Source organism: Tuber melanosporum, assembly GCF_000151645.1.
Source record: "Tuber melanosporum whole genome shotgun sequence assembly, scaffold_24, strain Mel28".
Classification (NCBI taxonomy): Eukaryota; Fungi; Ascomycota; class Pezizomycetes; order Pezizales; family Tuberaceae; genus Tuber; species Tuber melanosporum.
Window position 1 is genome coordinate 356,256 of NW_003298908.1, and position 26,861 is coordinate 383,116.

Here is a 26,861-nt window from a genome sequence, read left to right on the forward strand (position 1 = left end):
TTCCAGAATGGGGTTTGTGGGTTTGATCTTGGTTATAATAACTAGTGGAAGATTATGGGTTACTATACATTTGGGACTATGGGGTTTCTATCTTTTTGTGTATCATTGCCCTTATTAATGGTTTCAAAGCTTTGACAGGTCACCGATAGCAATCGTTATTTTATTTTTTTTGCTTATTGTTTTTTTTGCACCTTTGTGCGAGGTTGTTCTTGGTCTTGAAAGTATGATAGTTGATATGGGATTGGTGATTGGAGTTGAGGAATTACTGTACTTTACTGTACCACAGATCAGTATGATAGTCCCCACTAATCTAATGTCTGTGCAACATCAGTCTAGACAGACAGATGTCTTTCCAAATCGGGTGAGGATCTAATTGACTCGTCGGAGGTCTGCATAGTTCTAGTAGGTTCCAGTGTCCACTCGAGATGTAGAGATAATTTCAATCCCGGTCTGGAAGAGCTTTGATACAGTATTATGAAAGCATGATCCGGGTTAGCGTTTTCGGAAGGATATTGAAACCGTCTCTAGGAATTTCGCAAATTTCCCAATTACCTACCACTCACTACATGTTGCACACACCACCAGCCAGGCTAATACGGTACGCATCACTCGATATCCGAATTACCAAGCTCCATCTCCCGGAAAATAGCGGTACCAGAGAACTCACATCATCCTTGATGCCCAAATATTTCTCTTTGCAGATATCATTGCGGAAGTATTCCGCAGTAGCAGCGCATCAAGATCGTGGCCTGCAGGTCAGAGAGAACCGAAATCTCTTATCGTGATAACACACCATACTGTAAACTTGGTTTTTAATTTTTTTTCTTGTCAGGGCAGCGGGAGTAACGAGGGTTGTAGTCTTCGAGATATTTCCCCTTAGAAACCGGGTCACCCGATTATATATCACTCGGTTTTGCATACCGAGGGGGGTTTTAATCTATGATAATAATAATATTATCGTATCATATTATCACTGATTTCCGTAAATATATCATAACGGATCGTATGATATTATGATATCATAGAATTTTGGGCTATCATATCACTTTCATCACCCTTACCCCGGAAATGATAAGCTTCTTGGAAGGTTCTTCGCTTTTTCATATTTCACTTGGGTAGTGGGCTCCTGTCCAATATAAAATACGAGCATGGTATCTCGAAGTGTGAAGCCTTCTCATTACCCTTGACGGGAAAGATATATATTCTACCACTTTTATAGTTGATTTTCAGACAAGGTTAAAGATGAGATTTATTATTAGTGGAAATCTATATTCCATTATGACACAATGCCAGATCAGCAAGTACTACGGTAGACTATAATATTATGATACAACAAGTACTTGCCTCCCATCTACACATCAATCCTCCTGGATTTTTCTACTACACCACGACACAGTTCACCGATAATCCTCCCATTCAAGATCGTCTCCGCCACAATCCCAGTAACATGTTTTGGCTCAACCCGTCCATACCATATGCCCAGGCCGTCAGGTCGATATACCACAACGTTTCCAGCAAACTTGTGTCCGCCCAAATGACTTGTAAAACCCACCCGCACCTTCCCAACCCCCCCTTCCTCGCCCTCATGACCTTCCAGTAATATCCCCTTCTCCGCAAGCTCCCTCTCGAATTGTCTCTTCAGGGGGCCCGCCACAAGCCCGCAACGTGTATCTCGAGAATTGTGCGAACAGATAAGCACAACCGATTCCAAAACTTTCCTGGTTTCCAAGGTCGATACAATATCCTCTCCACCGGGTAGTAAAAAACCCCTCACAAGTTCAACAACACTCTCATCCCTAACCGGAATCTTCGGCAGATAAAGCCCGCTAGGGAAAATATAAGCCGATGCTACCCCTAGCCCTTCTTTAACCCCTGGCTCCCGTTCAAAGGAAGAATTAGTGACCAAAGTCGGCGCAAACGGGTCCCTCAGATCCCTCCTCGCGCCACCCCTCATTGACGTCAACTCTTTGATCCTCCCAGCCAGTCCGCCACCAGGCTCTACAACGTCCAACTCGATTTTCGATGCCCAATCCGAACGGCCCGTGCAGACGAGCAAGTGGCGGTAGTAATTTGCCATAGTTCCCTTCAGCGAGGTAACCCTATCGATATCCAGACCCCCCGGCAAGCTCTCGAGGGAGCAGGCGCAGCTCGGGGGACATTTTTCGGTGATGTGCAGGGAGGGTTGTATGTGTGTTCCGAAGGGAACTGGGATTCGTTTAATGGAAAAGCGCGCGCTGGTTCTGTGGAAGCCTCGCGATAACCGACGGAGAGCGTAGCGAGTGTGCAGCCGCATTTTGTGCGCCCCCTATGTTGGGATGAGGTTGGGTCAAGAGTGGGAGGCTCCGTGTATTGGTGATGCGCCACTGTTGCCGGTTTAGGTTCCTTTGAAGCTCGCCGGTACGAATATTTCGGAGCAGGAGTGGTGGCCTTGACGGTAGTATCGCACCGGCACCATCATATATACAAGTCTGGGGCTTGGGTTTGGTATTGGCTTAAAATTGTGGTGGGGGTGTTGGGGCCACTGGAAACTTCTTATCTTGACCCAAGCAATCAGGCGGATACCGGTAATCGGATTAGAACAGACTATTACCAATTTGCCCAGCCAACGGTCGGGAACGTGAAGGCCGTTTGATACGACGCCCTCCCCGCCTTATCCATGAGCAACGTACGGAGTGAGATGGATTTGCGGTGATGATGGGAATAACGTGCCATATAGTACTAAGTGCCTAATATACGAGTAAATTTAAGTTGAGGAAGAAAGCGCATTGTTGGGTTGTGCAAACGGGTATGGGATAAGTTAATTAGCAGCGGCCTTATCGGACGATCTATGATATAATAGCACGATTGCACATTATATTAGGGAGGGGATCCAAGATTGTGTGGCATGGTACTGTAATCGCCATCACTTCTCGCTCGGATTCTTGAAAATCATTCTTGGTCCAAGTTACGAGTACTGTACTCGTACCGTGTGCGGAGCCTCTGGGACCCCCCACGCACTTTCTTGCCGGGTAACAGGGCCACCCCAAGGAAATTATTATGTAACCTTGCACAAAACCTAATAGCAAGCTGCCGTCACCTTGATAGGGGCCGCTCAATACCGGTAGACGCGACGATTGGGGCAGCCCAATCTTACTATGCCTGTCAACATTCTGGCTGGAGCCTCCCAAACCTACGCAAGTGATTTAGCCACCATGTCACACTCCGACATCACGATACAAACCTCCAACCTCATGCTGGCCAACACTAACGGTAATTCCGGGGGCGGTGGTGGAGGGGGCGGCGGAGGTGACACCCCTATCATGCCGTCGGGATCTGCAGCAGACCTCACAAACAAAGTTCGTATCGACACGAGCAAAATGAAAGAGGAGGAGGAGTCCCCCAGCCCGACGGGTGGTGGGGATGGCGCTGGCATTGATGCTGGTGGGGGACAACCGGGATTGGCGCAAGATTCCTTGAGCTTTATGCAGCTGAAGAGGCTGGTCGTCGAGGCACCTAGATTGAAGGTGTGTGTTGATCAATCTTTCTTTTTGCCCACGCCCCACAGGAGAGTTTGCGGTGGTTGAGCTTTCTACAGGAGCTGCTGCGGCTGCTGCCCCCACCTGTTTGAATGCTTGTCGTGCACTTGAGGAAATTTCGGGAAGAAATCTGACCCTTGCTCAGCAACCGGAATACGCCTTTCGTTACTCCTCTACGGATGCTGTTACTGCGGAATTGAACGAGTGGTTCTCTTATTCGCTCGCAAACGACCTTTCGCTCCTGCTGCTTTCTAAACAAACCTTTGAAGAAACTTATCCTCTTCTCTCACTCCCACCGCACCAGAAGGTTGAATCACTGGCCGGAAAGCGGCCCTCGAGATGGACTGCTAGCAAAGATGTCAAGCGGAGGCGTTTTATATCTCGATGTGCGGACCTCCTCGAGCATACCAACCAGAGGGAACGAGTAAAAGGTCTTGAGGGGTTGGCCTACGTTGTTCAGGGCGTATTTGGGGAGACTGTTTCCGAAGACGACCATCTGGACAGGATAAAGAAAAACGTTGCGCTAGTAAGGCAGGCAGGGCTTGTAGAGACGTTGTTCAATTGTGTCCGAGGCTCGGTAGGAAGAGAATTAGAGTATGCTGCTGCGGGTAGTAATTCGAGAGATGAGACGAAGGAAGGAGACAGGGGATGGAATAGGAAGGAACTCCGGTACGCTTTAACGATATTATACTTTCTGGTGGAGGTCACTCGCCGCCATGACGAGGATGCAGAGGGCGCAATGCCGGGAATGGATCAACAAATTGAGTCGCTCCGCGACGAGATTGCTGATTTGCCGGGAGAGAGTGGTCTGTTGGGATTCTTGGCGAAGACTTTAGGTCGTTTGCGATGGGAGGACAGTGTCGATTTACCACTTATGAACATACTCCTTCTCACATGGAAAACCATGCTACTTGTTTTTGGCGAGCCTGATAGACATCTCGCGAAAGTCAAGACATATGCACGCGGGCTGGCGGGTTTGGACCCGGAGGTGGGCAAGGGAGTAATCACAGCATCGCCATTAGATTACCATGTGTTTAGGCAAGACATTATGGCTAAATATCCGGCATACGATCCTCCAAAACCTCTCTTTCCTTTTGAATTAGCTGCAAACTCCTTTCTACCGTCTTCTGCCGTTAATACTACGACTGGCCGAACGGGCGGGAATGGTGATGTGCTGTTGGGGGGAAAGGGTGGCGGTGAGAATTTAGGATCTATCTTGAATAAGGCTGTTCACATTGCTACTCCTGCCCCGTCGCCTCCGCCGTCTCCCGGGGGTGTTGGTGGGAAAGGAGGGAAGAAACAGAATTATCAAACAAACAACAATTTCCCCTTCTTATATCCTCCTTCCTCCTCTTCTGATGTAGATAAGAAGTTTGCCGGAAAGTGCTGGTGGAAGGAGGATGATGACACTTTTTCTAGAGTAGAAGGTGGTGGCGGGGTTCCGACGAGCATCAAGGAGGCTGGAGATTTATTTTCTGGGAGAGTAAGATCTACACTGGCGATGAAGCACCTGTGGGATGAGCGAGAAGCATTTCTGAAATTCCAAAGGGGGTGGGATGTTGACGAAGAGATCTTGAAGGAAAGGAAGGAGATCGAGGGAAGGGACCGGCGGTGGGAGGAGAAACGGCTAGAGTCAGTAGAAGAGTTCTATGTCCGTCCCACCTTGAGCCCTTGTCTATGTTTTATTTCTTGGTATCTATTGCTGACATTTTTCTGTAGAGAGCTGCGTTGCCTCAGCTACAATCGTTCGTGATTGTGCTTTTGAAGGTTATATTGGCCAATCTCAATGCACCCCCCATGCAACCGCCACTACCGCCGCCTCCACCAGGTAGCCAACAGGTTTCGTTCGCAGATAAAGAAGGTAAGCGTGTCTGTGAATCGGTCGGGCTACCGCATGGAACTAATGAATGTATAGATAGCGAAGGCAGTGGTCAGAGAGGGTCAGCAAATATTGACCCAGCTACTGGGAGGGCTGACCATCCCGGGTCCTCGATCAGGAGTTCTTGGAATATCTTTGGAAGGGCGGTTCCGGGAGTGAGTCGCGCTAATGGAGACGGGGGAGAGGGACTAAACACTATTAACGAGGACGGGTCGGAACATTCGTCAAACGATTGGGAGAAGGAGAGGGAGAGAGAGCGGGAACGTGAAAAGGAGCGAGAGAAGGAACGTGCAGAGCGCGAGGCCGATGAGAAGAGGAGGTTGGACGAGGCAGATGCCCAGAGGATTAGGGAGATCACTAGCAAGGCCGTCAGTGCCATCTTGATGGGAATGTTGAAATGGTTTCGGGTTTCTCGTGGGTTTTGGCTATCTCCGTTGGTATAGAGCTGTGAACTAATTTGATACCTTTTAACAGACGTGCTCAAGTTCGAATACCTGACCCAGCTCCTCTTGGATTCTAACTACCTTCCCCTCGTGCTCAGGCTACTCAACCAGCAGGACATTGTTCAAACCGTAACCACCAAGACAGACCGCAAGGACATGTCCTTCTTCAACTTCTGCAATCTCCACTCTTCCCACCCCAAGCCAAAATCCAAGCCGCCAACCAACCCGAATAACTCCTACCTGGACTCCTCGCAGGACGAGGCCTGCCCTCCGCCAATCCTCAGATTCCAGCGCGAGCAAAAGGAACCCGACCCCCCACCGCCGCCACCTTCTGGCGCCCCACCATCCCACCCCCCGGAAGCCATAACCGACTTCTCCTGGCGCAACTTCTTCACAGCAATAAACTTCGTCCGAATAATGCAAAAAATCGTCAAGAACAAGTCGCACCGCAACCTCTCCCTCGTCCAGTACAAGTCCTCCGCTATCCTCCGCAAGCCGCTGAAGTGTCCACAGGAGGACCTGCGCCTTTACACGCTCAAGGTATTCAAGGGGCAAGTGCCCTACTGCGGCCGCAAGTGGCGGCAGTCGAACATGCGTGTTATCACCTCGATATATCTATTCTGCAGGCCAGAGCTGAAGGACGACTGGCTCTCCGGCGGCGACGTGGATAGTGAAGTTGAAGAGAGCTTACCGCAGGAACAGGCTCTCCGGAGTCTTACGCATTTCTATAATGTTCGGAGGTATCCGAAGAGTATGGGCGCTGACATGGATATGATGGAGATGGAGAGGGACTTCTTTAGGAGGGAGATTGATAAGATGGAGGTTGGGGAGTGGGATACTGCGGGGTTGGAGGGGTGGGGGGGATAGAGTGCTGTTCTTCCTGTTTTTTCTTTTCTAATTGGCGTCTGACAAGATACCCCTCTTTCCCCTTCCTTTTCCTTTCTTTCTCTCATTACTTAGTTAGTGTAATGTTCTAGCATAGCGGGGTAGATGTGAAGGTTCTGTCAAGTTGCTCATGTATTAGCGCTGTATGGATAGATGGGCGGGGTGGGAATTAGCGTGGTTACTTTTTGAACCAGATGAATGGATGGTGGGTGGCGGGGATTGGGCTGAGTTTACTGTAGCATAGAATAGTGTCAAGAGAGTTGAGTTCTGTGAGTCATAATTTGTGATGGGTTATTAGTTTGCTCTGGGGCTGTCTAAAATAGTCCAACCTACTGGTTAACACTGCACGAAGCGCTGCACTACTGCACCGCGCTATCTACGATATTATTCAAAGAGAATGACGAGACCTTCTAGCATATAATACACCGAGTAGAGTCCTTCTAGTGCCCACATAAATACAATTCGTGCTCCTCAGAAATAGCGGTACATCCCGGCCCTCGAGTGATAATCTATGAAAACCCTTCCCAGGTATCTACTGTGGTGTCCGGGTGACCGGTCTAGTGAGCAAGCTAACAACCTTCCCATTAGATGAGACAATGACCTTCTCGATCTCCTTCTCCTTTAGCCATTTGCCAGCCGTTTCCTTATTTGCGATAATATCTCTCGCGTACTGCTCTCCCTCGCCAAGCTTCCTCATCAAGCGCTCCCGCTCAAGCGTCACTTTGAACCTGAACCTCCCATCAATATGCACGCTGCAGGTCGTTGTGCCACCTAGGCGTTCCCCCTGAAGGACGAACCATGGCCACGTGGTCTCAAGCACGCGAGTGCCTGCCATGGAGGGAACGTGGGTGTGAAGGCGGGCCCAGCACTCCTCGGCAAAGCCTGGCGCGATGGGGGCTAGCATTCGCAGGAGCTCGTTCGTGACGCGGTAGGTCATGGCAAGTGTTGGTTGGGTTTCGGCGGGCGGGGATGTGAGGGTGTTTGTTAGCTTGATGAGGTTTGACACAACGGTGTTTAGGGCTAGTGTTTTTGAGAGCGCAAAGGAGCTGTTCCGGTTCGTTTCCTGGAGCATGGAGAAGAGGTCGTGGTCTTCCGGCGGGATGCTCGTCGTGGTTACGGGGCGGGCAATGAGGTTTGGTAAGATTGGGAAACCGGGGTCGGCGAGTTTCTCTGCGAGCATGCTGGTGTGCCGCCAGAGTTTGTCGAACCAGCGGTGCATTCCAATTATTCTGTCCTCATCCCATCGCAATTCCGCTTGCACCGGTCCCAAGAAAAGTAAATGCGCCCTCGTGGCGTCGGCGCCCCAGCGGGAGATGCACTCTCGTGGATCGGTCCCATTGAATTTACTCTTACTCATTTTCTCCCAGGAAACCCGTGGAGATGCGCCGTCTGCCGATACCTTCTCCTCCTTGGTCTCCGGATCCGTTTCGAGCTCTTCGGGTTTTAGGAACTGGGAAGTGGCTGGATGCTTGTAGGTTTTCCCTAAAACCATGCCTTGCGTTACGAGCCGTTTGAAGGGCTCGCCTTGGTTTTCGGAATCACTACCGAGTGGCCACATTCCAATTTTGCGCAGGAATTTAGAGATGAAGCGGGCGTAAAGGAGGTGTAGGATTGCGTGCTCGATTCCGCCGATGTAGGCGTCTACTGGGAGCAGCTCGTTGGCCTTTTCAGGGGAGAATGGCCTGGAAGGTTAGCTATCTGGTTTGAAGAGATTAAGGGAATATACCTGCGCACAAACTAAGTCATGGTGCAACGGGCCTCGGATTTTGTTGTGTTTTTACGTTGATCAGCACCGGGATCCGGGCTCGTTGCTCCATAACTCACATTGCGCGCAAGTAGCTGACCTACAATTCTTTATTATGAGGATCAACATAGCGCATAAAATACCAGCTTGAGTCCACAAAAGTGTCCATGGTATCTGTCTCTCTTCTAGCCTCTCCTCCACACTTGGGGCAAGGAGTCTCTACCCATTCCTTCATCGACACTAGCGGATTGCCTCCTTTAGGACTGAGCTTTTCAATATCTGGTAATACCACGGGCAAATCTTCCTCCTTGACCGGCACAATCCCACAGCTTTCGCAGTGAACCATTGGTATGGGCGTCCCCCAGTATCTTTGTCGGCTGATGAGCCAATCTTCAAGTTTGGAGTTTACATGAGCCTTCCCAAGACCCTTCCTCCTTAGCTCTGTCAGAAAGACCTTCTGAGCATGAGCACTGCTCATCCCTTCATATCTTCCGCAATTCTCATTCAGTGTTCCGAGATCCTCGAACACACCACCATCCTCCGGCCTCAGGTTCTTTTTCCTGTCGTATCGACTTTGGCGGACTACAACCTTGGCCGGCACCTCTTGTGGTCCACGTTTCTTCCAGAACTCATTATCGCGAGCATCATGTCCTGGCACGCCCATCACGGCACTTGTTCCGGTCCCATCCACAACGTAGTTGGCGACATAAACCGGGATCTCTTCGTTGGTTAAAGGATTTAGAGCTCTAAAACCCTTAATCAACTCTCCCTTTTTCGATCTTGTATTCCAATCGGTTCCGTGAATTAGTAAAAATTTCTGTAGGTACTTATCGGTTTCAATGGACTTTAGTGCTAGGGGATGTATGCTTGAGATTGCTAGATATTGTACGCCAAGTAAAGTATCCAAACGAGTAGTGTAGACTTCAAGGCTGGTGTAACCTCCAAGATCAGTTTTTCCGGCGGTAAGAGGAAACTTAACTTTCACACCTCTGGATAGGCCGATCCAATTTGCTTGCATAGACTTGACTTGGTCTGGCCAGTCAGGCCCTAACACGTCGAGGTCCTCGAGCAGCGCCTTTTTGTAGGCGGTGATTTTGAAGAACCACTGCGGAAGGGTCCGCCGCTCGACCACAGCGCCGGAACGCCAGGATTTTCCATTATCTAAGACTTGCTCATTGGCAAGAACGGTCTCATCGACAGGGTCCCAATTAACTTGTGATTCTTTACGGTATGCTAACCCATGCTCGTAGAGCTTGAGAAAGAGGCGTTGAGTATGAACGTAATAATCTGGCGAGCAAGTTCTAATTTCCTAACAACTATTAGACTAGGTGTATCAAGAAGGTGAAAATGAAGTGATCGTGCATACCCTATCCCAGTCAAAACCGACATTCATTAGGCTGAACTGCTCCTTCATTGAATCGATGTTCTTTTCTGTCCATTTCTTCGCACTCACGCCCCCCTCAATGGCAGCGTTCTCCGCTGGGAGTCCAAACGCGTCCCAACCCATCGGATGAATCACTCTTTTCCCCCGCATACGCTGGAATCTAGCGAGCACATCGGATATAGTGTATACACGAAGGTGGCCCATGTGCAAAACACCAGAAGGATAGGGAAACATGGAAAGAATATAAAACTTTTCTCTCGAATCTGGCGATTCCTTAGGGTTGTTCAAATGTTCACGCCATTTCTTGTCAATGGCGTTGAAGTCCAGACGGGGCGGATGCTCGTTCGAGGAAGCTTCAGTGGCATAGAACTGTGACAATCGTGGTAACAACACCACGGAGGGTAATAACTTGAGTAGCGGCCGGCTGAGGAATGGTTGTCTCACGGAGGAGGGAAGATTGATTGGTAGCCTCCGCATCTTTAGAAAAATGAGCAGGATGGCTCAGGCGGGGATTGATGGATAAGGATAATTAAAGGGGAAAGATCGGCATATGTCAGGCTCTCAAGCTTCAATTCTTGGATAACTCCATGTACTTTGGGGTTGTGGGGGGTTTTTACTGCAGTGGGGCAATTTGGTGGTGTGGTATAGAGATCATAGAAACATCGGAGGTTTAGGATTGAAAGCTTGGCGGATGATTTTGGATGCGGTCTGTGTGTCCGGGTCGTGTGGCCCTGTGGCTGATGGCGTTTGCGAGAGACTGACAGCAGCCCACGATTGTGTCCTTTAAGCCTCACCTCCACCCAAACCCTCCAGGGGCTCCGGAAGCAATCCTCAGATAGCCAGTGTTGACCTCCTCAAGCCTTCGGACACCATCGTCTCCTCCCTTCAGGATGGCCGGCCCAGGCTTTGGCTCTGCTTCTGCTGCTATCCCGGATCTTTCCGCTGATCTCCTGCCGATATTCCACGTTGAGCACGTTCAGCTTCAATTCCAGGTAGCTTCCGGTTTCGTCGCTGTCCAGGTTGCTAATAATGTTATTATCATCGCCCTCGCTTCCGGAAGGCTTCTGCGAATAGATTTAGCCTCCCCTCAGGACATCGATGGTACGATGAAATCTTTCCTTGGGGGTTCGCAGCTAATAGTGATCTTGACAGACATCGACCTTCCCCGCAAAATCTCGGAAGTTGGTGCTATTCGTCGGATCTTCCTTGACCCCACTGCTTCCCATTTGCTCATAACTACTACCCACGGTGAGAACTTTTATCTCCATTCACGGTCTGCAAAGGCTCGACATCTTTCTCGCTTAAAATCCCTTCACATCGAGTGCGTAGCCTGGTCACCTGCCCTACCCACGGCCTCGACACGGGAGATCTTGATTGGAACTCAGGATGGGAGCATATATGAAACCTATATTGAGGGAATGGAAGATAATTTTATGAGAAAAGATGAGAGGTACTTGAAACAGGTCTACAAGACTCCCGACAATCACTCAGTTACTGGACTGTGGGTGGATGGGTTGCCGGGGAACCAGCAATTGAGGCGGGTGATTGTTTCAACGCCCGGGCAGATAATGCATTGGGTCGGGAAAGTGCAGAGGCATGCTGATCCAGGGTCAATATTCCTCAAATTTTTTGATTCGGAGGCTCCAAGTACGTTTCGGCATTCTTACATGCTTTATGAGTGACTAATGTATTCTAGTAATTCAGGATTTCCATGACACATCGGCTAACCATAGCGTACTTTCAATATCTCCGGAATCCTCTGACGAGTATGAGCCTGAGAGATCGTTCGCTTGGCTCACAACTCCAGGGATCTATCACGGAAAGCTTCTTATTGCACCACAAAACTCTGACCTTGGCGCCCATGTCCTGTCTACGTCGAAGCTGTTTTCATCAGATTCCCTTCCAAGTGCGGATAGTCCAGTAGCATCAATAGCCTTAACGCATCACCATGTGCTAGTGCTTACCGACACTACCCTCTACGCTATTAACCAGCTGGATGATAGCATTGTGTTTCAGCAGACCCTGGTAGACCCGGGGACGACTGTTTTGGGCCTTTGTAGTGATCCTAAGAAGTCTACTTTCTGGGTTTTTACCTCAGCAGAGATATACGAGATCGTGGTGACGGACGAGGAAAGAGATTTGTGGAAGATTTTGTTGAAAGAAAAGTCGTTTGAGAAAGCTATGAGATTTGCCAAAACAAACTCGCAAAAGGACCAAGTAGCCATCGAGCAGGGTGACTACTTAGTGGCAAGTGGGAAATACATGGGGGCCGCTGAGATCTGGGGAAAGAGTAGTAAGAGCTTCGAGGAGGTTGCTCTAACGTTTTTGGAAAGGGGCGAACAAGATGCCTTGCGGATGTATCTGTTGGCTAAACTGGCCAATTTGAAGAAGAGTGTAAGCCAATCTATGGAGCGACATATCTCCGGTCTGATGTTGACTAATGAGGTGACAGTCTGTAATGCAAAGGATCATGGTTGCTAGTTGGTTGATCGAAGTCTTTATGGCAAAGCTGAACACTCTAGAGGACGCAGTATCAACGTTGGCCTCTCATGCTGGTGCCGGGGCAGCTACATCACCTAACATCCAGACACAATTGACTTCAGTTCAGCTCGAATATCAAGATTTCGTCGGCAAATATAAATCAGATCTTGATCGGAAGACAACCTACGAGATCATATCCTCGCACGGCCGAAGGGATGAGCTTCTGTACTACGCAAACAGTGTCCATGATTACGGCTATGTACTGGCGTATTGGATTCAACGGGAAAAATGGCTAGAGGCCTTAGACGTGCTAAAGCGGCAAAACGATCCGGAAATCTTCTACAAGTACTCCAGTGTTCTAATGAGTAATGCTCCTATGGAGACAGTGGATATTCTAATGCGCCAATCAAATCTCAACCCCCGCAATTTAATACCAGCGATGCTCAATTACAACAAGTACACAAGGGTGGCCCTTGGGAAAAACCAGGCTGTTCGCTATCTTCTGTTTGTAATACATCAGAACGGTTCCACTGATGCCGCTGTTCATAATACTCTAATCAGTATATATGCCTCACATTACTCGAAAGGCGAGTCCTCGCTATTAGAGTACCTCGAATCTCACACCGTTGATCCCCGGTACGATGCAGACTTTGCACTCAGGTTGTGCATTCAGCATAGTCATATCCAGAGCTGTGTACATATCTACTCGAGCATGGGCCTTTACTTGCAGGCGGTCGAACTTGCACTCAAGCACGGGAATGTCGAACTTGCTAGCGTCATAGCAGACAGGCCAGAAGAGGATCCAGAATTGCGGAAACATCTATGGTTGGCGGTTGCCAAGGAGGTAATCCGGGGAGCAAAGGATATCAAAACGTGAGATTGTGACCCGTTTTTATTAGCCCACCTATATACTAATATACACTAAACAGAGCAATTGAGTTCCTCAAACGCTGCGAACTTCTCAAAATTGAAGACCTAATACCTTTTTTCCCGGATTTCACCATAATTGACTCCTTCCAAGAGGAAATCTGCACAGCTCTCGAAGACTACTCCCACCACATCGACCAACTCAAGAAAGAAATGGACGAGTCTACCCACACCGCCAGCCACATCCGCAGCGACATCATAGCCCTAGACCAACGGTATGCCATAGTCGAACCCGGCGAACGATGTTACGTGTGTCAGTACCCCCTCCTCTCCCGCCAATTTTTTGTCTTCCCATGCCAGCACGCCTTCCACACTGACTGCCTCACGGCAGAAGTAGTTGCTGGCGGAGGCGTAGGCCGGAGCAGGAAGGTTCGAGAGCTCAAGGAGGAGATTGAACATGCAAGGGGGAAACGCCGTGAGGCAAAGGTGGAGGAGTTTGATGCGTTGGTCGCAGCAGAGTGTGTGCTCTGCAGCGAGTTTGCTATCAAGAAGATTGATGAGCCATTTGTTAGCTTGGCGGATAATTTGGCGGATTGGGCTTTGTAGTTTGGTAGAGGTTTGTTGGGTTTACCGTGCTTGGGCGTTGGTTCCGGAGCTTTCTTCTTCCTTTCTCGTGAAGTGTGGCGCTACAGCTTGTTGGTTGGTTTGTTGGTACCGATTCCTGGTTTGAGGAGTTTTATAATCGGCGATGATGTGATGTGAGTTTGACTGCTGCGGTACGATTAGAACATTAATGATTTGGGAGATGTGATGACCGTTATATGGGGTGGATGGACGTAAACTAATTTTGGCTGCTACCATACTATGATAGGTAGTTTGCGTATTTCTAGTGAAGTATTCTCATATCAAAACTCCCCCGCACCAATTCAACCGAGTGACCACCCATGAGCGCAATACAAGGCGATATTGTCGGTCTGGGCTTTGTGATAAGATCGGTTCCCCACCGATATGCAAGTTAGATAGACCGAGAACTAGACCCCTCATGGGAAGCTACTATGTAGGAAAGGATACCTGAATGACAGCTCCAGTTCAAAGAAAACCACAGCGCCGGTATTACAAACTACTATTATGATATGGGGGGTGGGTGGGCATAGGTTAGTTTCGAGAATCGCTCTACGTATGCCATTGTTCTACTGGCAGTGGAGTCGATGCTTACTATTGCTACTGTGTCTAGAAGGGTGATGCCTTTTTTTATATTGGAACTTGCAGAATCGGTAGGTTACTTTATGGGGGTGTCCACCGGTTGTGGTCTTGGGGGGGATGTGCTCTTTGAGGTTGCTGACAGCGATTGTGCAGTCTAATATGATACGCACGGGTTTTCAAGCTTTGCGGGGGTGTGCATAGCATATATTTAGGTGTTGGATGCGGGTGTCGAAATCTCAAATTGTGAAGCTGATTAGATTATGATGTAACTATTATGTAAAGCTAGAGTGACAGAGAGCTTCGGTGGTGCCATGTCTACCTCTAGAGGACAAATGAACTCAAATAGTACTGTCCGCGAGATCAGCGTAAACCTTTCAAACCGAAGTTGTAAAGAAAAAATAAAACCCACGGTCGAAACGGCCGAACTCTCATCCTCGTCATCCGTCAAGTAGACGTACAGCACAAGTGCATGGTCCTCGCAAAAGCAGGCCACAACCCTCCTACTGATGCCGCCCACCTTCAGCACCCTCGCCCACTCTTTCCCATCAACCCTGACCCACGCAAACGCCGATTTCTCCCTAATAGCACTGGGATGATTCTCCACGCCGCCGGGAACGTGCGCCGGATCCAACAACGGGTTCATCAACCCGGTCCACACGCTTTCCACCTTGACCGCATCATTCCCGTCTAGGCGCATCTTGAACTCCCCGTTCATGTTCGCGGCGATAGCGATCTTGGGCGCGTCCAGCTTGTTGAACCGCTCAACGACGGAGCGTAGCGAGTGCAGTGACGGTAATATTATGTGCACGTCCGGCTCCGGACATGTGGGTTCCCTGATGTTGGCGACGCTGGCGGGCGAGAGCACACGGACGGGGATTTCCTGGGTTACGAGGGTGTTTGACGTTGTTGTTATCGTCAGGCAGAGGATTGGCGTGTTGTCCGAGGAACGCTTTGTCAAGCGTAGGGTTGCGTCCGAGGCGGAGACGCAGGAGCGGAGAGCGCGGTGCAGTGGGGAGAGGGGGACTTCGAGGTTTATTATGTTGGAGTTTGCGCTGGTGATTATGTAGGAGTCGAAGAGGGCGTGCTGGGTTTTATTTATTAGCTATGAGGAGAGGTGGCGGGGGGGAGGGGCTGACGATGGAGAGGTTACTGGAAGGTATAGTGGTTAGCTGGGTGAGGTGCTTGTTTGAATCATGGGGGGGAGAATGTATATATATACGCAAAAACTTGAGCACCCTGATCAGGCATGAGCGTGAAGCGGATCTCGTCTTCGTCGAGTCGAAGCCATGCTATCTTTCCAATAGACACAAGGGATGAGGTGAGCTCTAAATCTTCATCAGTGATCCGGCCCAATCCCGTTCAACTCCCACTGGAGAAAACATACTGATGAAAGTCGAAACATTCCGAATAGAAGTCTTAAACCTCATGTCGACGTTGGATTTAGCTTTCCTCCTTCTCTCCCAACGTCTTCGGCAATTACAACCCCTGCAAGCGCCAAGAAGGATATTTTAAGCCTCACTTTTAAAAATCCCCCACCAAACCGGTGCCAGCCAAAACCTCCCATGGCAACCTTTACTTCCCATACCCGCTTCCTGCTCCATCTCCACCGCACCCACCTACACCATCGCACCTATCAATTTCGAAATGCACCACCAATCCACCGCACCCAGCACACCTACACTCACACCCCGCGAAAGCCCACACGCCTAAAACTCCCCCCAACCCTCTCCCTCTTCGTCGCCGTCTCGGGACTAATCTACTATGCCGCAACCTTCCACATATCACCACAACCAAAGACCCTAAACCCCCAAACCTTCACGGCATACACCCTCGCTTCGAAAACCCCCGTCGCGACGTCCCCGCCCAGTCACACCACCATATTCAGCTTGCGGCCAGTGCACCCTCCGGGTCAGCAATTGCCGTCGACTGAGGGGATACTGTCGGTGCAGATCAAGCAGCCGCAGTTACAGATCGCCAGGTCTTACTCCCCGTTGCCTAGTAACACTGGGGAAGAGGACGATGGGGCGCTGAGATTTCTGGTAAAGCTGGAGCCTGGCGGGGAAGTGACGAGGTATCTTTTCTCACTGGGCGTCGAGGATAAAGTTTTCCTTCGGGGGCCGACGGTGGAATACATTTTCCCGCCGGCGGGGGAAGTAGATAAGACGCTGTTCATTGCTGGAGGTACGGGGATTGCGCCAGCGCTGCAATTAGCTGCCAACTCGCTCGCGCCCGAGACGGAGATCTTTTGGGCTGTGCGGAGTAGAGCGGAAACGGGGGGTGCAATGGCTGAGGAGGTGGGAAGGTTGGTACGGAAGGCCGGGGGTAAGGTTTCTGTGAGGGTTTTTGTGGACGAGGAGGGCGGGATTGGGGTTCATGATGTGGAGAGGGGGATGGAGGGGGGGAAAGTTGCCGTCGTAGTTTCCGGGCCAGAGGGGTTTATTAAGTGGGTTGCTGGGGAGAAGGTGTGGAGGGGGGGACGCGAGGAGCAGGGAAAGTTGGGAGGTATGGTTAGGAAGGTTCTTGAGAAGAGGGGCGGGGAGGTGACGGTTTTTAAACTTTAATTAGAAGGGGGGGGGAGCGTTGTTTATAACCTGAATTCATGTTTGGGGGGTATATGAGTGACTGGATGGGCCTATAGAATCTATTCAAGTGCTACCTAACGTAAGGGATCCAAATCAGTCCTAAAGAGACCCTCTTATTGTGCAGACGCTCGATAGTAATGCTGGAAGCTAGCCATTCAATAGTTACGATTCAAAAAAAAAAAAAAACCACAGCCCAATGATTACTTCCCTAACGACATGACAACAATACACACACACACACGGATTCCCACCACCATCACAACACAAGATCCACTCGTGGACAACTACAGATATCACCCCCTTCCGGGGACCACATAGCATGCCTTGGCGGTTTGAATTTAACCCTCTCGCGGCACCAACCAATGATAACCAAGCTGAGTTTCCACGCCCCCCCAAAAGGCAGAGCACGGAAGTGGTGAATGCCATTCCATTCCAATACTCGTTGCCACATACCGATACGTATGTACTGTACTGTACCGCGAGTGATTATGCGTGAGTATCGCAAGGAGCCGAAACCGGGGTGTGGCGTATACTGTATATATATCTACCGGCACTCAGCCGATGGGAGATATGGGGATCGTTGGTCACCGGTTGATCATGATATGATACTCGAATTGGAGGAGTGTGAATAAGAAAAAAAGTTAACCTTTTTAAGTATCATAGTGGGGGGGGGGTGGGGGATCCTCCTTCCTCTCTCTAACTTTAGCCATCATCGCCCAGCTAATAAATAGTTTGCGTGGGTATTATCACTTCCAGTGATAACTTCCCCACCTTCGGTGCGGGAAAGAGAGGTCGGGAGCGGATTTGCTCTGGTCACTTCCTGATAAAAATGCCCCTTTGATGGATTTGATATTCACTCTTGGGGCGGAAGATCTCGATTATTAGAGAATGATTTTAGAATTCCGTGTGTAAGCTAACTTAGTTACAAATTTTTAATTTTAATTTTTTTCCAGCAAATGGTGCGTCTAGGCAAATTGAATTTGTTTTGCTCTTTTCCAACGTTTTTACAGAATGCTTGATAGGATATCATGTGTGGAGAATGTTTTTGTAGGAGAAGGGCGGTTTCTGTGGTATCATGTGAGGGGGATGGAAAAAAAAAAAGGTATCGAGAGAGAGAGCATATAAAGGAGATGAACAGACAATGGTGTTATCTTGAGACGGGAGCGAAAAAGGAAAAAAAAAGGCGAAACGGATTAGTTAAAGCTGGGGGGGGGGGGAGAAAGAAAGGAAAAACTGAAATTGTATCTTGGGAAAAAAAGAACCGAACAGAACAGAACAGAATGGATCGGGGATAAAAAAGCAAGGGCGACCCCCAAAGACATTATAATAGCGAAATGGATGCTCAACTTTGGAAAATCAAGATATATAAGTAGATCTTCTCAAGGCCACTTTGGTGTCGTCACCCCTTCGTTGTTCTGGACTTCATCACTTTCATCTTCATCATATTCAATCATCTTCATCTTCATCTTCATTATCTCCATTATCTCCATTATCTTCATCACCATTCTCATCCTCAATCTTATCGCTACCACTAAAATCCCTCATCAACCTCCTCCTCCTTCTCCTCATATCCCCCTCCCTTCTGTCCCGCCTGGCATCCCACATCCTCCTCTCAGCCCTATCCCTCTCCCACTCGACCCACCTCTGAATGCCCCGTGCCATCTCCCTCTCCATCCCCTCCTCCTTGCCCGTACCCCTCATCTCCGCAAGCCCATAATTCCTATACAGAGCGCCAACAACCCTCTCCAACCCGCCCAGCAGACAAAAGCCCATCACAACACACCTCATGCCCAGAAACCTCCAGAAACCATCCTCGCCCTCACCCTCACCACCCTTGATCAACCTTGTGGGAGGGATCTCCATAAAGAATCCCACAACCTCGCTCAAGTCTTCGCGCTCCTCGTCGGATAAAAGGGCATGCTTAAACCCCTTGACAAAGTCCACGCACCAACCAAAGTAATCATCGGACGTGAGTCTAAACCCATCATGTAGTCCATCCAGAGATGCAGAAACCGAAACGCTCCAGTTCTCAATACAATCCAGCAATCTCCAGAACTGGAGGAGGATAATCTTCCTCTTGGTCCCCTCTACCCCGCAATGAACCCTCTTCTTCCCCTTGTCGTGATGCTTGGCGTCGTCCTGGATCTCGGAGAAGCACCGATCTATCAGGTGAACGACGTAACACCTTTGCTGCAACCAAGAAAAGTACTCTCCAGACGTGATGTCCTCCGAGAGCGCCTCCGTGCCATCGTAGCTCTCGGAAATGGCCTTGGCGAAGAGAGGGTGCAAATACGGGTCAGCGAAGAGCAGCTTCTGAACGCTCGGGGGGCGCATCGAGGTGCGGAAGTTGTGGGTCGAGTTGAAGACGGTGTCGGTTACGATGCTCCCGGTTTGGATGTCGGTGCGGAAGGTGGGGTGTGTTGCTGAGAGGGCTAGGAGGGTAGAGATGGAGGTTTCGGAGAGGATCCTTTGGCGGATGGAGGTTGGGAGTGTAGTTAGGCGGAGGGGGAAAGGAGGGAGGGGGTTCGGTGGAAGGAGAAATTGACGGGGTGGGGGGGTGGCGGTTGAGCGCGGTTGGAAGGAAGGAGGGGAAGAAGAAAAGGAGGGGGGAGGAGAGGAGCTGGGAGGAGGAGAATTTTGTGAATTGTGATTGTGGGGAGAATGGTGGGGAGGGGAGGAATGAAGAGGAGAGGGAAGCGACTGCGAAGAAACACTACTACCCGCCGGAGAGGCCGAGGTGAATGTAAGCGGAGGCATACTTCTGTCTCGAAATTTATTTACCCAGTCCCTAGGAGAAGAACCGAGGCTGAGCCAGTAGAGTGTGTAGGGCAATTACCTTCGAGTGAGACTTTGTGAAACTACCTCAATCAGGAAAGTTGTGGTCAAGAGAAAATTATGGCTGCATGGGGCATGGGGTTTTTTTTTTCTTTCTGGCAACGGTCTCCTTGCAGCGTGGCAAGCACTGAACCAGTCCTGCAGGGGAGACGCACGCACACGCAAGAAGGACGCTAACCGGATTCGTGGCAAGCAAAAGACGTGTAGCTGGCACGCGAGGCACTGAGCTACCATAGAAATGTCACGATGGCAGGAGCAGATACGGGTGCCGCGTGGGAGGCGAGCAATGAGGGGAGATGAGAGTTATGATACCTATGCCCCCCCGCTACCACTCGTAAGAAGACACAGTTGGTATAGTATTTCAAAGATGCCCCACTTACAGCTGGCGTGGAGGAGGACTGGTTTTTTCGGTCCTTGGGTGGAAATTTCTTTTAGAATGAATACGATAGATACCTTTTCCCATCCCCCCTATGCACCTTTTCGTGATTCTCGCTTTCACGTCGTAGCCCAGACAGAGATCGTATACTGGGATCGTTGCGCCCCTAGAGATAATCGAAGGATCTAACGGAGGGAATGTACAAGCACATAAGGTAAAATAAACTCTTGAAGGACATACAAGTACGATATACCACAACAGTAGTTCCAGGTCACATTTGATAATACGATACCTCGCCAAGATGAACCCCTCCACAGCGCTGCCATATCCCCAATCACCCTGAACACCGCGAGTTTTTAATGCCGGGGTAACCTACCCCCCCCCCCACCGAAGGCCAAGGAGCTGAACTCCCACCCAACCTTCCCCGCTCATGTTAACGTCTATTAGACCATTAGAACCCTGTCAGTGATGAACTCTCTCTCTCCCTCTCCCCCCTTCCTTTCACCAAAAACCACTAAAGCACTAAATCAAATACCACTTCAAACACCAAGCCAAGGGACACTAAATCGATACTCACTTTGCCCCTCAGGTATGATCCAGAGAAGAAAGTTATAATAAATTTATCACACCCCCACCAACAAACTCCAAGAACTACCCCCTCTCCTTAGTCTAGCTAGCGCTTGGGCGGAAGGAAGGAAAGAGTAGATCTTACGGAATGGCATTTAACTTTTCCTCCCTCCTCTTCCGCATAGTGCGATATCATACATACTCTCTCTAAACCACCCCCCCCCCCAAGTAGCCTGCGTACCGGATTATATGTATCCACTGTACGGGATGGCTCTGCCGTGTTTCCACCCGCATGTCAAACAATCGTGTAGGGTGCCCCGAGTGATAAAATATGACCAAGACCTGCACAGTACACAAATCCCAAGAATTCAATTATCGCGATCGCGAACGACAGATTCCAGCACAGCCCCGCCCCAAAAGGGAATAAAGAAAAGGAAGAAAGAAAAAAAACATTTTACCCAGGATATCATAGCCAAACTACAGCTAACGACAATGACACAAATCCAAATTCCGAGCCCTGTCAAGGGTCTAAGCAAAAAAAAAAAAAAACCCCATCAAAGTCTAAATCCCTCTATCTAAGCAAAACTAGATTATTGAGTCTTCGCTTCCCTCCCCTTCTGAATTGCCGCCATGGCCCTGATAAAGTATTCCTGTGTAAACGTTTCGCTGTGAACAATCCTATTAGTTGGTGACAAAATAGCTGGAGGGGAGGGAGGAAGTAGTAGACATACGCATAAAAGGAATGCTGTGCAGAATGTTCCGGGACGAGATTATGCGCCAGCTCATGTGCGACAACAACGAACCAGTACGCCAACGCTTTCTCCGTATCGCCTTTAGCAACTGCTTCACCGTGGAGTTCTAGGAAGAAACGGAGATTGCAGAATATTGAACCACTAGTATTAAACGCAATCGATGTCCCTTGCTCATCAAAGTAAATGTGCATCGAGGCGATTCTGAGGGAATATATCTCAGAGATTTCCTTCAGCAGTTTGGAGAACGAATTGACAGCCGCGGCGTTTTTGCCGAAAATATCTTGCTCCTTCGCCTTCCTGTCGACATACAACTTGATCCCCAGAGCGGAATATCCTGCAAAGGTGATATCGTGGCTCGGGCTTTTTCTACCGGTTAGCACTGAGATATCAAAAGATAGTGCGGGAGACATACCGAGAGTCGCAATAGCTCTTCTGCTCCTTAACCACCAAAGTTTCCGGAAGGTTGAACAAGTCATTAGAGTCATGGCTTCTACTAGATTCCACTGCTCTACGCAGGTTCTCCCTAATTCTATGAGGTTCGGTAGGCTTCTCCACTTGTGGCTGCGCGTGTGAGGTCGGCTTTATTTGTAACTGCGCTTGGTGATGTTGCTCGGGAGACTGGTAATCGAGGAAATCCTTTATTTGCTCTGTTTGCTGGCTATCCTTATCAAGACCAAGAGTTTTAGTAATCTTCCCGAAGAAGTTATTCGTCCTCGGTCTATCCACGATGGGAGGGACTGGTTCAGTAAATGCACCCGGCATAGCAAATCGCTCCTCCGGCTCTCGGGTAGCTTGCTTCGTTTGCTCCGGCAAAATCTGCTTCTGCTGCAGCTTCTCCTTTTCACGTGCCAGCTTCTCCTCTTCTTCGAACTTCCGTCGTTCTTCGTCGAGCCTCCTCAGACGCTGGTTTTCTGCAATACGAGCCTCAGCGGCTTTTGCTTTTAGAATCCGTTCAACGTTAAAGCCCCGTGACTTTAGTACCATCAGGTCTAAAATCCTGTCAGTAAATCCAACAATCCAGGGATTCTGCGAAAAAGTATACCAGTGCTTAACAAACTCTCCAGCAGCAAATAAGAATGCGGTTTAGGCCGCCTAAGTATGATAGAAACGAGTCCCACCGAGACGTCGTAATACAAGAAACCACGAGTCACATACAAAATAATCTGCTTCGTGACAGTATCCTTCGTTATCGAAGCAGTCTTGCCCTGCAGATGACTAATTGTTTTATATCCTTCGTGCCTCAGGGTATTCTTCACACGGATGGTATCAACATACGAAACTCGCAGATTGTTCTCCAGCCACCGGGCATCGTGTGCAACTTCTTCATTGTTGTTATGAAGAAATAAACGACACCTCTCCAAAACAAGCTTACTCAACTTTTCTACCTCTCTCTCCGCGTGTATCGGATTCCCAATGCGCCATTCAGGAAAGACCCTCGCTGACACAGCCGAAGCGCCTAAAGCCTAGAATTGAACTCAAGATTAGCCTCATGCCACCTATACAAAGCCAAGCCTCCATACCGTATAAAAACTCTCTAGAATGTCCTCTTGCGGGGCTGTCAGAATCTCGCTCTTGAACATGACGTAAGTCACATATTCATCGATCACCAAAACCTGGTCTGCCCTAGCCAGAGTAAACTCCTTGATGGTACCTCCATCGGCGTTTTCTTCGGCGGCACTTGCATCAGCTCCGTTGCCGGCCGAAACTTCTCTCAGCGCTCCGAGAAACCGACTCTTCCGCATCTCCTTGAGGAGCATTCTGTCTTTCTTCAAGTGGCTCCAATTCTCTGCGATACTTCTCAAGGCCCCCATGTATTTCTTCTCGCCGCCGAAGACATCGAGTAAACGGTCCGGCTCACGAACGATCATATAGGCAACCTCTGCTACTGTAGGCTCATGCTTACTTCCGCATTTAGTCAGGAAAGCATTTGCGTCTTGCCCCAAGTTGACAAAGTCAAAGATCTCATAATAAAGGCTTCCCTGACCTCCTAGAAAACAATTCTTTGGCGGAATCCACTTCAGTTTCCGAGCCGGACCCGGTCGCATATCGCCGGGTTTTAACGGCACAGGCACAATGCGGGCGTTCGACAATCGCTCGACAAGATGCGGTAGAATCTCCGCAAGTCGGGTTGAAAAGTAGGAGAACTTTTCCTGAGCGTCGCCGATCGTGGTCGGCGGTTGAAGGATGAGTTTGTCGACGCAGAGCGCCATAGGAGGATCGGCGGAAACCCCAAACTTCTGTCCGTGCTCCTGAAGGTCACTCCGTAAAATATCATAGCCCATGATAGCAGCCCGGGGGTTAGAATAACAGTGCCTAGGTGCGGCCAGCCTCGCCTTCTCCTGACTTTTACCTTTAAGTGGTAAAAACGCCATCTCCATCCCCGCGGCGTTGAAAGCCGTATATCCGTTATGATAATAATTGCTCACATAGTATTGTAGGGCAGCCTCTCTAAGAGTTTCATTGTCCGCAGAAACAGCAGCTATCCTTAAAACATCCTGCGCACTCGGATACTTCTTGAGTCCAAGACTTGTTAAAAATTTCCCCTCCGGGCTGCCACCTTTCCAGTTCGGCCAATATAGTATCGGCAATCCAAGCTTTCTGAGTTGGTCGTCTGGTTCGTATAACTGCGAAACTTTATACCGATTTTGTTGAGACCGAGGACTCGAAGTTTCCGCCGTACAGATAGCCGTGTTCTTCAGTTTCGCAATGTCGTCCTTAGGGATATCGTTCCAGACACTAGTGAGATATCTGACAAGCTCTAAATGGCTCCATTTTGTCCCGCGTTGGGTCGCATCTTCGTTCATCAACCTCTCAAACACCAGCTTAAGTTCCACCGTCTTCCTAACGCCGAGGGCTGTAAGAAATTTGTCTCGTACACCATTCATACTCACAATCAACGGTAAGTCCTGGAAAAGCTTGACTGTATTGAAATATGCTTCCGTAGGAATCCTCAAGCCCATCTTTGTGGGTATGCACCTCTTGTCCCTCAGAATGCCAACAGCATTCTCCTTCTGCGTGCTGGTCATTTGGTCCCAATTCTTGGAAACGATTGCTAAAACCTGCGCTGAGAACTTTGGTGAAAGCTCGATACTTTGCGAGACCGGCAAGGGATGAGGTGGGGAGCAGATAAATCTCAACCAGGTCAGAACTGCGATCTCTTCCCACCCAAGAGCCATCAGTTGAGGCATACTCAAAGCTTTGGTGACTTGAAATGGCAGACAGTCTGAAGGGATCGGAACATCAGGGGACAACTTGTTGGGATTGACATAATATTTTATCATTCCCAGAGAGATAGGAATTGTAACATCTCCGTTGGAACCCTCCGGCGAGGAGGTCGTTGCAACGGCTACACTAAGCAAATTCTGAACGATGTTATCGTCTAGATCCCCCTTAGTCCGTTTTTCTGCCAGCCACTTTAGGAACAAATCTTGCTGTGCCCCACTCAAGGCTCTGCTTTGGAGCTCCTGCTGAATATCGGTGGCAGTGATCTCCGTTAGTAAGCCCCTATCCCTCAAGCCTCTTATAAACTCATGCGCCTCCTTCGCAATTTTCTCCGGTAGTAGCGGTAATCCAACCAAAAAGTTCACATCGCTCGACAACCGCACTTGGTCACTCGACAAAACTCCCCGGGTGGACATAATCTCAATTGAATTTGATCTCTTAGAGCAGCTCCAGAATTCCATCCCGATGCGATCTCCCACAGCCGAGGCCGGTGTCGAAGGGGTGAATGTGAATTGCTTCATGATATGAATAGCGTGGTCAAACAAGTCCTCCAATTGCCCCTTTTGCCTTTCAGCCCGTCTAGCCAGCACTGACATCTCATCGGTGTACATGATTCTAGCCAAGATACCGGCGATCCTGAGCATCTCAACATTCCAATCTCTAATAACTCTAGCATTAAGATCTATATTCTCTCTCTCAACAGTAGGTATCACTGAAGGGGCGGATATATGAGCGCTGATACTAGTTGTCTGGTGCGTTGGAAAACCAATGAATATTCTCCCGGACTTTCCAGGTAACACATTCGAGAATATCTCTGCATCCTCTGAAGCGTCAAGCTCATCCTTTGACATCGACAGAATAGCCAATTTTGTGGTTTTGGGTGGCGGTTTTTTGGTCGCACGCTCGAGCTCCTTAGCGAATGAAGGAGTAACATTGGTATTCACAGTCGCCGTCGCTATCCGCAAAAATATTGAGACCGTTGTATAAGCAGATAGGTCCGACTGAAACGATTCCTTAGGCGCTACCGGTTGAGAAGTTAAACGAGAAAACATCGATCTAAGGGTTTGGCTAATCTCGGCTGCGGGTGGGCTATAATGAGTGACATTCATGTACTTGGCATCGATCTGCACACTCTCCATATCCACCCTAGCAATCCGCATCAATTTATCTCGTGTAGTCGGATCTATCGACTCGGGTATCTGCAAAATATCTGATGGGGATGTCTTCTTTTGTAACGACAATAGACAATGGTCGTCAACATAGAGGGATATAGAATTCAATCTAACGAAAGTAAGTGAGGTGGCAAAAAATTTGCATAAATCTTTCAAGTCTGGCAGTTCGGATGGCTCCCGGTATTCCAACAAAAAGGTTGTATATCGGTCCCTGGTATCAAGCTTTACTCTCCGAGTAAATAAAGAATTCCCCTTCCAGTAAAACGCCATAGCTTGATCACCGGAGGACACAAAAGGTTCCTCACAATCGGCGAACACACTATAAAAGCCAACACCAAAAGCGCCAATTTTTGTCTCATCAGGATTCCCTTCCGCAATCCTCTTCAACCGTAGCCAGTCCTCATCTCGAAAGGAATGGCCATCGTTCTTGACCAAAATTCGTTGCATCTTAGACTTCACGAGCTCTCTAAAATCGGGTTGATGGCCTGGGGGTACCGAAGCAGATCCGTCCGATTGGAATCGAACCTCCACAGAGTTGGCGTTTGCATCTGCGGCATTCTGCAGAAGTTCTCGCAGTCTGTACAAAAGAAATGCCGCATTAGTCACGAAACAAGGCTAGGGAAAGCTGAAGGGTGATGGCTACGTTGTATTCTCGCTAGAATATCGGGCAAGCACTTTGTCGATCTGATTCTCCTGGTTAGCAAAGAACGAGGCAGAAGTGCAGTTCTGACGGGAGTGGCCACATACAAGAGCTCTGGTATTCACCGTAACAGCTTCCCCCTCCTGTGTAGAGCCCAAAGTTTTGGCCCGAAGAGTTCTATAATCGTCCATGATGGGAAAGTATGAGAGGTTGAAGCTTTGAGAGGAAAAGTATGCGGAGAAGATGGTAGTGAGGAGGGAGGAACTATTGGGGGGGGGGGTGGAGGGACGGAGGGGCAGCGGTATGATACGTGT

The 26,861-nt window shown here is 49.3% G+C and overlaps 7 protein-coding genes; 3 read left to right on the forward strand and 4 right to left on the reverse strand.

Annotated features, from left to right (window-relative positions):
- Positions 1 to 1,231: 1,231 nt before the first annotated feature.
- Positions 1,232 to 2,652, reverse strand: GSTUM_00006077001 (uncharacterized protein). XM_002838229.2 has 1 exon: positions 1,232 to 2,652. Exon 1 carries the CDS (start codon positions 2,291 to 2,293, stop codon positions 1,352 to 1,354), a length of 942 nt encoding a protein of 313 aa, XP_002838275.1. The 5' UTR covers positions 2,294 to 2,652; the 3' UTR covers positions 1,232 to 1,351.
- A 539-nt stretch (positions 2,653 to 3,191) lies between these two features.
- Positions 3,192 to 6,704, forward strand: GSTUM_00006078001 (uncharacterized protein; the record flags this gene model as incomplete). Its single annotated transcript, XM_002838230.1, has 6 exons — positions 3,192 to 3,503; positions 3,565 to 5,166; positions 5,235 to 5,376; positions 5,431 to 5,455; positions 5,714 to 5,808; positions 5,869 to 6,704. 6 exons carry the CDS (start codon positions 3,192 to 3,194, stop codon positions 6,702 to 6,704), a joined length of 3,012 nt encoding a protein of 1,003 aa, XP_002838276.1.
- Positions 6,705 to 7,254: 550 nt separating this feature from the next.
- Positions 7,255 to 10,455, reverse strand: GSTUM_00006079001 (uncharacterized protein; the record flags this gene model as incomplete). XM_002838231.2 has 4 exons in its annotated part: positions 9,833 to 10,455; positions 8,571 to 9,775; positions 8,212 to 8,404; positions 7,255 to 8,121 (listed from the first exon to the last, which is right to left on the reverse strand). The coding sequence occupies exons 1-4, from the start codon at positions 10,082 to 10,084 to the stop codon at positions 7,255 to 7,257; spliced, it is 2,517 nt and encodes an 838-aa protein (XP_002838277.1). The 5' UTR covers positions 10,085 to 10,455.
- Positions 10,456 to 10,657: 202 nt separating this feature from the next.
- On the forward strand, positions 10,658 to 13,910 carry GSTUM_00006080001 (uncharacterized protein). XM_002838232.2 has 7 exons: positions 10,658 to 10,951; positions 11,003 to 11,497; positions 11,547 to 11,965; positions 12,083 to 12,244; positions 12,303 to 13,204; positions 13,261 to 13,511; positions 13,608 to 13,910. The coding sequence occupies exons 1-7, from the start codon at positions 10,741 to 10,743 to the stop codon at positions 13,802 to 13,804; spliced, it is 2,637 nt and encodes an 878-aa protein (XP_002838278.1). The 5' UTR covers positions 10,658 to 10,740; the 3' UTR covers positions 13,805 to 13,910.
- Positions 13,911 to 14,642: 732 nt separating this feature from the next.
- GSTUM_00006081001 (uncharacterized protein) lies at positions 14,643 to 15,828 on the reverse strand (the record flags this gene model as incomplete). XM_002838233.2 has 5 exons in its annotated part: positions 14,643 to 14,749; positions 14,811 to 15,485; positions 15,538 to 15,550; positions 15,621 to 15,726; positions 15,786 to 15,828. 5 exons carry the CDS (start codon positions 15,826 to 15,828, stop codon positions 14,723 to 14,725), a joined length of 864 nt encoding a protein of 287 aa, XP_002838279.1. The 3' UTR covers positions 14,643 to 14,722.
- A 135-nt stretch (positions 15,829 to 15,963) lies between these two features.
- GSTUM_00006082001 (uncharacterized protein) lies at positions 15,964 to 16,962 on the forward strand (the record flags this gene model as incomplete). Its single annotated transcript, XM_002838234.1, has 1 exon — positions 15,964 to 16,962. The coding sequence occupies one exon, from the start codon at positions 15,964 to 15,966 to the stop codon at positions 16,960 to 16,962; it is 999 nt and encodes a 332-aa protein (XP_002838280.1).
- Positions 16,963 to 20,897: 3,935 nt separating this feature from the next.
- GSTUM_00006083001 (uncharacterized protein) lies at positions 20,898 to 26,738 on the reverse strand (the record flags this gene model as incomplete). XM_002838235.2 has 6 exons in its annotated part: positions 20,898 to 21,427; positions 21,493 to 21,873; positions 21,926 to 22,502; positions 22,556 to 22,976; positions 23,034 to 26,522; positions 26,655 to 26,738. 6 exons carry the CDS (start codon positions 26,736 to 26,738, stop codon positions 21,352 to 21,354), a joined length of 5,028 nt encoding a protein of 1,675 aa, XP_002838281.1. The 3' UTR covers positions 20,898 to 21,351.
- Between the last annotated feature and the right edge of the window lie 123 nt (positions 26,739 to 26,861).

What these genes read in the sequence shown, in the direction of transcription:
- GSTUM_00006077001 (XM_002838229.2), bottom strand. Translation starts at nt 2,293, where the DNA reads ATGCGGCTGCACACTCGCTACGCTCTCCGTCGGTTATCGCGAGGCTTC.
- GSTUM_00006080001 (XM_002838232.2), top strand. Translation starts at nt 10,741, where the DNA reads ATGGCCGGCCCAGGCTTTGGCTCTGCTTCTGCTGCTATCCCGGATCTT. An exon ending in CTCCCCTCAGGACATCGATG is followed by an intron (nt 10,952 to 11,002) that starts GTACGATGAAAT and finishes TGATCTTGACAG; the next exon opens with ACATCGACCTTCCCCGCAAA. An exon ending in GGAGCAAAGGATATCAAAAC is followed by an intron (nt 13,205 to 13,260) that starts GTGAGATTGTGA and finishes TACACTAAACAG; the next exon opens with AGCAATTGAGTTCCTCAAAC.